The sequence below is a fragment of the Marmota flaviventris genome, chromosome 9 (genome assembly GCF_047511675.1).
Source record: "Marmota flaviventris isolate mMarFla1 chromosome 9, mMarFla1.hap1, whole genome shotgun sequence".
In the NCBI taxonomy this organism is placed as follows: domain Eukaryota; kingdom Metazoa; phylum Chordata; class Mammalia; order Rodentia; family Sciuridae; genus Marmota; species Marmota flaviventris.
Genome location: NC_092506.1, coordinates 48,973,089 through 48,986,624, shown reverse-complemented (window position 1 = coordinate 48,986,624; position 13,536 = coordinate 48,973,089). Strand labels below are relative to the sequence as shown.

The window sequence follows — 13,536 nt, the reverse complement described above, 5'->3', positions numbered from 1 at the left end:
TTATTTTGATACTTTCTCCCTGGAGCTAAGTTTGAGAAAAGACCTTTAGAACATGATAAGGCATTTTAGAGATGTCAATGTTGGAATACTAAATAAATAAAAAAGAATCAAGTAAGCCAAAGGCTTGTTTCATTTTATATCACTGTGTTTGTAAAGTTGCATTTACTAACAGTTCAAAGAGTAATTTTAATTTATAATGAAAATTTATAACCCAACTAAAAAAAATTCATTGCTACATAACTGAAATTATGTAATTATTTATTTATAAAATAACAAAAAATTTATGAATAAATCTGTTTATTGTACTATGAAAATGGTCTTGGTACATGTGAGAAACACATACTTTGAGGACAGCATTCAACTGTTAAGACAAAAGACAAACCATAATTTTAAACTCAATCTTGATTTAAGGGAAGGCTATAAATTATTGGCTGGAATGCATTCAGCATGAACTCAGATTCTACATAACATAAAGCATGAAAGAGTACAAAAGATATTCAAGTCCAATAAGCCCATAACTAAATTTTAAACTGTAAAGCTTCCAGGACTTTTTGATTATTCTTATATACTAGTTTTCTTCTGAGACAAGTTGATTTTATCTCCAAGAGATAAGGCCATCCCCTGAAAAGAAGAATAAAGATGTTTATTATTATACCCCACAGAAATCAGTTGTTTTAAGCAAATATCCAAAAGTGATAGACCTAAAAGGTGGGCCTTTTAAATGAAGCAAAAGTTACATTTCTATTCATCAAATACTATCCTTATATATGTGTGAATAGGCATAAAACATGAGTATAACAGAAGATATTACCTAGAGAAATAATAAAACAAATTCTTCCTCCTGTTTAGTTCAGAGATGCTCTCATAAAAAGGAATTGTTACCTGACTCTTTGCACGAATTCTTATGTGGCCAGTAACAGCAGCATCTGGTCCCTGGTGAATTGGCTTCTCAATGCTGACATTTGCAAGTGCATCTTCTCCAAATATGGAACGAGCATAAAGATTGGCTGCCATGAAGCCACAGTAACCAGAAAGGGCCTGGGGGAGATTTGTAATAAATTCAGTAGTTTACTAGAGAACTACATACTGGCAAAACCAGACAACATAAGTGAATTATTTAAAGTAGTACTTATGTGGTAGTGGTTACAGGACCATGCGTTTGCCAAAATTCATACAACTATACATATGAAAAGTGTGAATTTTACTGTCTGCGCATTATTTTTCAACAAACCTGACTTAAAGAAATAGTACTCATTCCAATATGTATTTATGTATCTCTGCCTTATTCATTTGCTTCCTTCACAGGATCTTAAGCTCCATGAAGGAAGAGAATATTATCATTGGACTCAGTATGTGTTGAATAAACTGTTACATGAATTAAAACCTACCTGCTTGGGAGCAGACATTCTTTATTTCTGTTTCTGTCTGTCTCTCTGTCTTTGCAGTATTAGGAATGGAACCCAGGGCTTTCTGCATGCTATGTAAGCACTCTAAACTGAGTTTAGAGTTTGACAGCAGACATTCTTTTATTGATAAAATAAATATTGTAACATTAATACAAATTTTATACAGAAAAAAAATTCCTTAGAGTGCTGGCTCCATTTCTGCCTTTCTTTTCTAGTCTTTTTTCGTATACTCACAAATAGAACGGAGAGTCATAGTATAATAAGAATTTTGAACTTGTGTGTGTGTGTGTGTGGGGGGGGGGAATAAAAGAACCCTGAATTTAAGCAGATATATTCTGACCTATAGTCAGAGTCCACTGGAGAAGTCATGAATACTTTCTAATCCAGTATTACAAATAAATTATTTTGGAATAAGCCTCTATCTGGAAAGGGAAGAAAACTGAAAAAAATAATTTGACTATTCTGACTATTCAGTTGGGTAATTGCACCAGGAACAAGTAGGATGATATATTTAAAAAGAAACAGGTAAGTGGATTCAAACATTATATAGGTAACTTGTTTCAGATACTCCAGAACAACACTATTTTTACCAAACTGAATTATAACAAAAACACATTAAAGGAAATATAAGGTAACCAGGAATTCATTGTTACTACTCTCTTGTCAAATTTTGAAATTTCCTAATCAAAATTTACCTTCTCTGGAGTGAGGCACTTCATGTTGGTTGACTTTAATATGTGCTGTAGGTAGTCATTTAAATCAATCATATTGGTGTTAACTGTCACCTACAGAGGAGAAAAAAGTTAAGGAGATCAAAATCCTATAATAAGAAAGTTGTGAATCACTGGTATTTTTAGAACCTCCTTCAACTCTTTAGGAGAAGAGGGTGCAACAAAAAAGTAAATGACATCTACAAAATCTAACAACTTGCAGGTTGGTATTAGTACTTTTAGATATAGATAACTTCTCAGAAGATCAATGAGGTATATAGACTAGTTCTAATAAAAAAAAAAAAAAATTGAGGCTGAGCTGGTTATGGTGGCACTCCTGCAATCCCAGTGACTTGAGAGGCTGAGGCAGGAGGCATGCAAGTTTGAATCCAGCCTCAGCAGTTGGTGAGACCCTTAGTAAATGCACAAGACCCTGCCTCAAAAGAAAACAGAAAGAACTGGTGATGCAGCTCAGTGGTAAAACATCCTGGTTTAATAACCACTTGATCAAAAACAAAAACCTACCAAAAAAACTTTAAAAAAAGTATCAAGGCTCAAAGAAGCAAAGTTCCTTACAGGCAACAGACTTTTTGCAAGCCCCTTTGGATAATAGATTCAATTTATCATTCATACATGGAAGGGATGGAATATTTAATGTTTTAATCAATGAGATTTATTATTAATTATAGAATTATTAATCAATTTATAACAGCAAATACTAAACTACATACATGATTTCTAATTAAGGCTAATTTATAAGAACAGCTAATAAAGAACTATTTGTTTTTCATGTTTGACATTTTTTTTAAGTGGAATTAATTTAATCAGAGAATCTTTTAGCACTACTCAAAAGAAAGATTAAGAGGCAAAAGATCTCCCAAAGACTAACTTTGTTTTCCCATTCAAATTCGGCCCACATCTGACGGAATTCAGCATCAGTGCAAGTTGCAGGCTGGATATAGTCCATGATGTCAATGTGGATATCGCTGAGGACCACACAATTTCTGTCACTTGCTGCTCCAGAGACATCATAAACTGTAATATACATATATAAAAAGAACCATAATCATATATATATATATATATATATATATAAAATACCATATATTGGGCTCTATTCTAAGTGCTTTACAAACACTATCTGTTTTACAATCAATCCTAATAGTATTGTTTTCAATCGTACAGATGAGAAAATAAAAACACAGAAGAAAAATATGTTGCTCAAGGTCATCTAACTGATCAGTGGTGAGGCCAGGATTCAGGCATGCTTTTTTTGGGTTGCTGCTAAACAAATAATTCAATTCACTGTGCAGATGTAAAAGGCACTACAGTGGATACATGAGTAGGACAGAGTACCTACAGTAGGTCCCAATTAAAATTTTTGAATGAAAACTGTTGAACCATAGCATTTAAAACAAGATTATTTGCTTCTATGACTGCCTCTTCCATAGTAGAAAGTTATAATCTAATTGGAATCTACCTTTTCTCTTTTGAACTCTTCTGTCGACATTCCCCCACTCTTTCTATATTCAGAGAAAAGTAAAGGTACCAAGAAAAACCTCCTAAAACTAAATCTCCCTCTCTTGGAATCCACTTCCACCTCCTTCCTTTTCATATCAGAAGTGCTGCCTCTTTTCAAGATTAGTCTACCTATCATTTGTGATCCTTGTTTTGGTTCAGGACTTTACTCATTTAATTGTTATCTCTTTCAGGCTTGGTCTTTACTTCCCGTTCTCTATCAACATTTTCCCCTACATTATATACATATATTCATATATCCGAGGATCTCTTTTCATTATAAAAAAAAAAAAAAACCTACTCCATCCTTGCATTCTTTTCTGGCTACTGTTCTCTTTTAATCCTATCAAAGCCAAGGGCCTATACTCTGAGGCACTGGGTTCAAACCTCAGCACCACATAAAAATGAAATAAAGATACTGTGTCCACCTACAACTAAAAAATAAATACTAAAAAAAAAAAAAAAAAAAAAAAAAAAAATCACAGATGGATAAATCCAAAGGACCCCTCTTTTCTGACTTCATGTTACTTAATCTCTTATGGTTTCAGATATTTCTGAAAGATTTTTCTTTACTTTTCTAACCACACTTGAGAATCCTTTATAGGCTCCTCCTCCTCTGACCAAACTTTTAATATTACTGTTTTCCTGCATGGCTTTGCAGAAACCTCAGTGAGAAATGATAGAAGGCTTAAGCCAAGAGAGTTAAATGGCTGAAAGGGAAAGAAGGACCGAAAATAATAGGTGTTAAGGAGATGGTTACTAAACTCTAGGTGTATCAAGTTACTTGCATCTGTTCTAGCTGCCTCCTTATCTATCTGTAGAACACTGATCTTTTAAAATTGTTTTAAAAAAATATGCTTCCTAAATGAATGCTCCTGTACAAACTAACCTCTAGGTTTGAAATACCTGTGTGCTTGGTTATAAGTGCTTATATGAAGTTTCAGACTCAATTCAAATGTTATCCTTTGAAAAAACACCCTCTTTCTTTATAAAGCTTTCTCCATTGTTAGCATTTTTTTCCTATATGAACCTAAAGCATTTAGTATATCAACTAAGGCTTATACTATTATCCCAGTTATACATTTTTCTATCTATCTTGTTCATTTGTCTGGTGGTTTCTTGAGGAAAGTGACACTATCCGGTTCATTTCTGCACATCTAGAATACAATACATACGAGAGAAAAGTACCTCATAAGTGATACATAAATAGAGTCAAGTCCTAACTTCAAGCCATGTACACAGCTATTCCCTACAGAAATTCTTTAATAAAAATATTCAAACATCACATGCCATAAAACAGTTTCTTACCTATATTGCCAAAAATTATTCCATTTTCTGTTGATGCTACCTTGACATTAGCTTTAATATTTGCAAAATCATGAGGAGCAAGAGTCAAAGGAGATGGCTTTTCCACAAGTTTCAGATCCCCTGGGGGAGAAAGAGTTTGAACATTTTTTTTAAAATTACATATATATGTGTGTGTGTGTGTGTGTGTGTGTGTATATATATATATATTAACCACAAAACATTAAAATATATAAAACTTATGTTTCTAACATGAGAAGAATTATGATTGAAATATTAGGACAAAATAAAGAAATCATTTAATATTCTTATTATTCATACCAATCTGCACATTTTGTTTTAAAAGGTAACAGGCATCTCAGGATTAAGTCCACTTAATTATATGTGTATGTGGAGAGGTACTTTAAATATACCATTTGATTTCAGTGAAAGAATACAAACTTCTCAAAAAGCTTAGGTCCTAAGTATATACTCCTTTACAATGAAAGACAAAACAATCTGTAAAAAGACTTAAATTCTTAGAGACAGAGTTCCTTGTATATAGGTATCAAGCTTGCTGAGGAAGACAGGGCAAAATTATGGTTCCCTCAATACCTTGAAACCCTGTTACAGAAGCCAAATGGAATTTGCCGGGGACAGTGCCCTGTTCCTGCATACAATTCACATTTTCAAAACCAGATGATAAGTGGTCAGAGAAAGTTTGACTCATGTGTCTTTATTAAGAAGAAAATAAGCCATCACATGTTGCTAACTGCAATAATGATGCATTATTTTAGCTGCTCGTGTACTAACAGGATTTATAAAATACCTAATTCTGAACTAAGACAATTAAAATTAAGTGAGCTACTTGGAGTGTGTGTGTGTGTGTGTGGAGAGATACAGGTATTCATTCACTGAAATCAAATATATTTAAAGTACTTCTCCACATACACTTAAACAGCTCTTATTATATCTAGAAAAACTGACATTTGCTAGATAAAACTCAGAATTGAACCTATTTAATGAGTTAATAGCATAATCATGGTTAAGTATGACAAAGGTTCAGAAAATTGAAGTTGAAGACAAAATTTTAAATTAAAGTTAAAAAAAAAACACAAAGGGCTTTTGTGAAGGATCTTTACAATGAAAACTACAGAACCATTAAGAAAGAAATTGAGGAAGACCTTAGAAGATGGAAAGACCTCTGTGTTCTTGGATAGGCAGAATCAATACTGTCAGAATGGCCATACTACCAGAAGTGCTATACAGATTCCCATCAAATGCAATTTCCATCAAAATTCCAATGACATTCTTCATAGAAATACAAAAAACTGTCACAAAATTCATTTGGAGAAACAAGAGGTCCAGAAAAGGTAAAGCAATCCTTAGAAAAATGAAGCAGGAGGCATCATAATACCAGAACTTCAACTCAAAGTGGATCAAAGACCTAGGAATTAGACCAGAAACCCTGTACATACTAGAAGAAAATATAGGCTGAACACCTCAACACATTGACTCAGGAACTGACTTCCTTAACAAAACTCCTAAAGCATAAGAAGTAAAATAAAAAATCAATAAATGGGAAGGTATCAAACTAAAAGGCTTCTTCACAGCAGAGTAAACAGGTGTGAAAAGAGAACCTACAGAATGGGAGAAAATCTTTGCCACCTGTACCTCAAATAAGACGTTAATTTCCAGGATATACAAAGAACTCAAAAAGCTCAACACCAAAAAAATAAATAACCCAATCAATAAATGAGCAAAGGAACTGAAGAGACCCTTCTTAAAATAAGAAATACAAATGGTCGATAAATATATGAAAAAAATGTTCAACATCTCTAGCAATTAGAGAAATGAAAATTAAAACTACACTAAGATTTCATCTCACCATACTCAGAATGGCAATTATCAAGATTACAAGTAACAACAAATGTTGGTGAGATGTGAGGGGAAAGGGAACACTCATATATTGTTGGTGGACTGCAAATTGGTGCAACCCCTCTGGAAAACAGTATGGAGATTCCTCAAAAAAATAAATGTGGGTCAAGTGACTATTTGACCCACTAGTTATCCCACTCCATGGCATATATCCAAAGGATTTAAAATCAACATACTACAGTGATGCAACCACATCAATGTTTATAGCAGCACAATTTATAAAAGCTAAGCTATGGAACCATCCTGATGTCCATCAACAGATGAATGGATAAAGAATTTGTAGTATGTATACTATAACTATAGTAATGGAATATTACTCAGCCATAAAGAAGAATGACTTTATGACATTTGCCAGTAAATGGATAGGTCTGAAGACTATAATGCTAAATGAAATAAGCCAATTCCCAAACACCAAAGGTTGAATGTTTTTGCTGATATGTGGAAGCTAAACCATAATAAAGGCAGGGAGGGGAAGACTAGAAGTTCAGTAGATTAAGCAAAGGGCAATGAAGGGAAGGGAAAGAGATAAGAATAGGAAAGACAGTAGAATACATCTAATGTAATTTTCCTATGTACACATATGAAAATACCTATGTGAATCCTACCTTTGTGTCCACCCATAAGAATGGGTTCCTAATTAGAATAAGATATATTCCATGCTTGTATAACTTTATCAAAATGTAATCTACTGTCATGTATAACTAAGAAGCACTAATTAAAAAAAAAAAAAGAATTCTTATACTGAAACCTGTGCACTTATGATAAATTTCCTTACCTAGAGTAGCTAACTCTAATGTGCAGTTCTGCAAAGTATCACTGGTTTGGTTCACGACAAGTACATCCAGGACGATATCATACTGATTGACATGAACATAAGCTTCTGCATATACAGGATCTGAGAAACCTGTCAACTGGGTGACCTGTCAAAACAAAAATAAATGTAATCATAATCAAGGAAATGACACAATTTAACCAAACATACCTTAATCAAATGATTAAGTTTGGTTAATTAACAGATGTGCTTAGATTAGAAAAGATATTTTGAGAGAGATGTAATAAAATGGTTCTGTAATGCAGAAATGGAAACTGAAACAGGGAAAATTAGAAATAATAGGCCCTAAAGCTTAAAAAGTTATCCAAACAATACAGAACTTAAAATTCTAATTTAAAAGATGATATCCAGCATGTATTGGTTTTTTGTTTTGTTTTAGTGTTGGAGACTGAACCAACCCAGAGCCTTGTACATGTTAAGCATGAACCCTACCACTGATCTACAACTCCAGACCATCTATTTTTTAAGCTGACTTCATATAATGTATTTTATAAATGCTGATTAGTAGTTAGTAGTTCTGCGGCAGAAAGATGTTCAATGTTTGGCAAATACATTAAACATTGTCCTAACTCAACAACTGTATACATTTGTATATATTTTCATTTAAATTTCTTAATTAAGTATCTAAACTCAAAATTTGCCCTCTGAAACTCAGGAGCCAAATAAAATTAAGATAATGTGGTAGTCTCTTCTACTCAACTCAAGCTCAAGAAGTAAACAGATCATAACAGCAAGAGATGCTTGTAATGTCATCAAAATAAAATTTAAAATGCCTCTCCTAAATTTAAAAAACTCCCAAGATATAGCACTTAAAAATGTAATATTTGGGCTGGGGCTGTGGCTCAACAGTAGAGCACTCACTTGGCATGTGCGTGCCCTGGGTTCAATCCTCAGCACCACATAAAAATAAAGGTATTGTGTCCAACTACAACTAAAAAAAAAATATAAAAAAAAAAAGTCATATAGTCATCAAAAGCATAGGCAACAAAAGAGAAAACAGATTAATTAGAATTTGAAGGATTTGAAGAGACAATCCTCTAAAGAAGTTATACAAATAGCCAATAAACACATGAATAGTTTTTTTTTTTTAAACTCCTGGTGGGGGCTGGGGTTGTGGCTCAGCGGTAAAGTGCTCACCTAACATGTGTGAGGTCCTGGGTTCAATCCTCAGCACCACATATAAATAAATAAAATAAAGTATCAAAAAAAAAAAAACTGCAGGTGGGGTTGTGGCTCAGAGGTAGAGCACTTGCCTCACATGCGTGAGACACTGGATTTGATCCTCAGCACCACATAAAAATAAAATAAAGATATTGTATCCACCTACAGCTGAAAAATAAATATTAGAAAAAAAAAAAAAAAACACACAAAAAACAGCAGGACAGGGCTGGCGATGTAGCTCAGTGTTAGAGTACTTGCCTAGGACTTGAGGCTTTGGGTTCAACCCCGCCCCCAGCACTGTAAAAACAAAACAAAACAGTTGGCCTCAAACTTATGATCCTCCTGTTTCAGCTTCCTAAGCCATTAGAATCACAGGCATGTGTTTTTTTCTTTTCTTTCTTTTTTTTGGGGGTACTGGAGATTTAAGGCAGGGATGCTTACCCTGAGCTACACCCCCAACCCTTTTTGTTTTTTATTTTGAGACAGGGTCTCATTAAGTTGCTTAGAGCCTTGCTAAGTTGCCGAGGCTGGCCTCAAACTTGTGATCCTCCTGCCTCAGCCTCTCAAGCCACTGGGATTACAGGTGTGTGCACATGCACCCCAACTCTTGATTACTACTTTCTTAAGTAGTTAATTTAAACAATTTACAGCATATTTGATATTTTGTTACCTTGTTAAGTTTAGATGCTAGGGGATCTGCTGCTTCTTTCCTCTGTGTGTTACCCATTGCTGCCAACAAACTCAGCTGAAACTGATCTTCCTTGCAGTTCATTTCATTCTTAGCAGTTAGTTGCATGAAGGAAATGGGGTCATCAGGCTGTACTGTCACATTTCTCTTTTCAGATTCTTTCTGTGTTGAGAAAACAAGACACATGACTTTATATGGAAAGAGTTTTTACAGGCCTTTAATAGGAACAGCCTCATCACATGGGGACTGAAAAATCAACAATAAAAACCCAGAAAGTACTTTTATAACCTTATATTTATTTACCTTTTGAGATAGTTTCTCTTCTTCAAGTTTAGCAGATAGCATCTGAGAAAGGGACTGTCTGCATTCCTTATTAAAAATGTCGTTCATTAAAGGTGAACATTCAGATAAGACCTTGAGGCACAGGGAAATTCTGTCTACATCATCATCAGTAATTGGCTTCTTAGGAAGAGAGGATTTTCCCAAATGAAGGATAGTTGCCATGAGCAACATAGCCTCAGCAACAAAAGACTAGAAAAACAGAGAAATTGGTCATTGTGTCATGATTCCCCAAATTGCAGTACTGTTACTTCACAATTCAAGAAATAACTCATAACTCAAGAATAAATCTAATTTTTAATTTCACTTGAATAAGACTTCAAATCCTTTACATTATCTCTACAGTATCCTTTTTGTATACTTCTCCTTTTAAATTCTAACTGCCACCTTTTGAGATTTCCATTAATAGCCTCAAATATGGCCTTATCATATACTGAAAAACAGTAATGCCTTTTTAATGGTTTCTGCTTTCATCCTAACTATAGAAAAATTAAAAGAATGATACACTCACTAATTGTTGACATTTTGCCATATATGCTTTCTTATTTGCTCAGATACATACATTTATTTTTTTATTCATATATGAAAGTAAGATTCTTTATCTCATAACTTCATTAGCATCTATCATCTAAGAATTAGGACAGTTTCCAATCAAACCACAATATTATTTTCTTACCAGAGAAATTTAACAATCCCAAATTATATCTACTATATTTTGAAATCAAATCTTCCTATATTGTTTCAAAATGTTTTTACTTTTTAAATCCAAGATCAGCTTCATGCATTTTATTTGGCTATTATTCTGTTTAGTCCCTTTTAATCTAGACCAGTTTCCTGTTTGTTTTTAATTACAGTGACTTTCTTAAAGAAGCCAGACCAACTTATTTTTTTTTTAATAGAATGTTTCATCATTATGGCTAAAATACCAGATACATTATATTTTATATTCCTAAATACAATGTATCAGGAAGCATGTACTGGTTGTTCCACTACTAGTGATGTTAAGTGTGATCACCTATTGCTATCTTATATGGCACAAGCATTTTACTCTGCATGTAAATACCTTCAGTGATTTCCCCTGACCTTCATACTGAAGTCCACATTACTTGGCCTGCCATTCAAAGCCTTCCACAAGTGAATTCCAGATTATTTTTTTCAGTTTCATGTAGCATCATCCTGACATAGATGCTCTATGCCCTTGCCAAACTGCCTGGATACAATACCTTTATTTTATTTATTTTTATGTGGTGCTGAGGATTGAACCCAGAGCCTCACATGTGTGAGGCAAGCACTCTTCCACTGAGCTACATCCCCAGCCCCTTTCATAGTTTTGATTATATCATTCTTTGATTATTTTAGCAATAAAGTAAAAAAAAAGAAATGAACAAAAATAAAATAAAAACATCCATAAATTTACTAATGAAATTTTTTTTTTTTTTCCCCTTTTTGGTACCAGGAATTGAACCTAGGGATGCTTAACCACTGAGTCCTTTATATTTTTTACTTTGAGACAGAGTCTCATTAAGTTGTTTAGGGACTCACTAAGTTGCTGAGGCTGGCCTCAAATTTGCAATTCTCCTGCCTCAGCCTCCTGAATCATTAGGATTAAAGACATGCACCAATATGCCTGTTCCATGGAAATATTTTAAAAATGAAAGCAAAGAGTTTAAGAAAAATAAAAGTTGAGAGGATTCTCACCAGCACATTTGTATTATAAGAATGATCAAGTTGTTTAGGCAGAAAGAAGACTGATGAAAATTTGAATTTTTTGACACAAAGGAAAGAAAAGCACTATAAATGGTAAATATAAGACTTTTCCTCACTTAAAAAAAAAAAATCTTTTGGCAGGGCAGTGCATGTCTATAATCCCAGTTACCATCAGCTACTCAGGGGGCAGGAGGATCTTCAAAGCCGGTTTTGGCAACTTAACAAGACCCTATTTCAAAAATTAAAAGGGCTGAGGAGTTGGAGTTGTAGGCTCTGGGTTTGATTCCCAGCAGTGCAAAGAAGATGGGAAAAAATAATAGATTTTTTTTTTTTTTTTTTTTGGATGAAGATTCTGGAGAGAGAGGGGCATTTCCTTTACTGGTCCTTGATTAATCCCAGCAAACAGAAGTAACTTCATAAACCCTTTTGTCTCCTCCACTAGTCTACACATGTTATCATTACTGTATTGCTCTATCTATTTTTCACTCAGATTGTACTATTATATCCATTTTTCCTATTAAACCATGAGCTCTTTCATTATAGGATTATCTTATGGGGTTCTCACTGTTCGATACATATAATTGGTGCTCAATAATAAATTGGTGAGTAAATGTAGAATAAATTAACTTACATTTTGTTTTTTCTTCTCTGGAACCAAAGCTACATAGCGCAATGCAATCTTGGTCAGAGTGGTGGCAAGGGAGGCAGCAACAAAGAAATCTCCATCCAGAAGGAATCCTCTCAGGGGAGGTCTGCAGTCCAGTGAAGGAAAATGAAAACCACTAACTTCTTAAGCAGCTGCAGCTTTTGTACAAATGATTTACATAAATCACCCTCACTCCCAACCTTCAGTTAAATCCTTCTTTGGCTCTCAAAAAGAAAAAGAATACATGATGTTAATACTTGTCTTCAAATCACTCAAGAGCCAAATGAATGAAAGTAAAAAAATGTTTAGTTAAGGAGGCTGAGGCAAGAGGATCGCCAAGTCCAAAGCCAACCTCAGCAACTTAGCAAGACCCTAAGCAATTTAATGAGTCCCTGACTTAAAATAAAAAATAAAAAGAACTAAGGATGTCATTCAGCGAATAAGCATACTTGGATTCAATTCCTGGTACAAAAAAAGAAAAGAAAAGGGTGTATGTACTGGAGCTAATGACTTTCAAATCCCAGTTTATCTATTTATTTATTGGGTAGGTTACAAACTTCTCTAAATCAAATTTCTCTTCTATAAAATGGAGATGATATAAACACAATCTATCTCAAAAGGTTTTTGTCAAGACCATATGAGACAAACTACTTAGCACAATGCTTTGCACACGGTAAGTATTCAATAAATTTTAGGCATAATTTTCATCATCTTCATCACAAAAAAAGAGAGTAAAATAAAGGAGAAAACATTAAAAATGTTATTCCATCATTTGGGGGGAAAAAAACCAAGAAGAAATGGAAATCTCCAAAATATCTCTTCAGATACTAATGGGCAACCAAACTCAAATATCATATTTACCTCCACTTCATATTTTCCATGTGAGTAAAATGATTTTAAACAGTCATTTCAGTGAAAACAGAAGAGCAGAGGATTAAAACCATCAACACAATTCATGGGGGAAAAAGTAAACACCTTCCTCCTTTCAAGTACTTTAAGGGGCAAAGACTTTCATTTTGGTTACAAAAACAAATGAATAAAAGAAATCATGTGACTGTTTTATACATGAGAATTATAATAAAAATAGTTCAGCTGGCAGGGCACAGGGACCATAAATTACCTGTCTTCCTCTTTCTTGGTGGGTCTAGAACTGCTGAGGGCACTCTGAGTTGCATAAGTACCCATTTCAGTAACCAATTTTTGAACTGGCCCCACAGTTATTTCTTCTTCAGGCTTTAATTCACCAGCTTCTTTCTTTATTTCTGACTCCACAATTGGGATCTAAAAAATCAATTAGAAAAATCAAT

General features: G+C 33.9%; 1 protein-coding gene across 1 annotated transcript in view; it reads right to left on the bottom strand.

Moving 5' to 3' along the window:
* Positions 1-241: 241 nt before the first annotated feature.
* Copb1 (COPI coat complex subunit beta 1) overlaps positions 242-13,536 on the bottom strand; it is a 36,416-nt gene continuing 23,121 nt past the window's right edge. Inside the window, exons 13-22 of the mRNA XM_027942327.2 lie at positions 13,350-13,510; positions 12,215-12,335; positions 9,841-10,068; positions 9,520-9,699; positions 7,632-7,776; positions 4,943-5,062; positions 3,006-3,151; positions 2,102-2,191; positions 883-1,038; positions 242-621 (exon numbers count right to left, since the gene is read on the bottom strand). Coding sequence (XP_027798128.1) covers positions 562-621; positions 883-1,038; positions 2,102-2,191; positions 3,006-3,151; positions 4,943-5,062; positions 7,632-7,776; positions 9,520-9,699; positions 9,841-10,068; positions 12,215-12,335; positions 13,350-13,510 — 1,407 coding nt within the window. The 3' untranslated portion in view covers positions 242-561. The remainder of the gene's footprint in view (positions 622-882; positions 1,039-2,101; positions 2,192-3,005; positions 3,152-4,942; positions 5,063-7,631; positions 7,777-9,519; positions 9,700-9,840; positions 10,069-12,214; positions 12,336-13,349; positions 13,511-13,536) is intronic.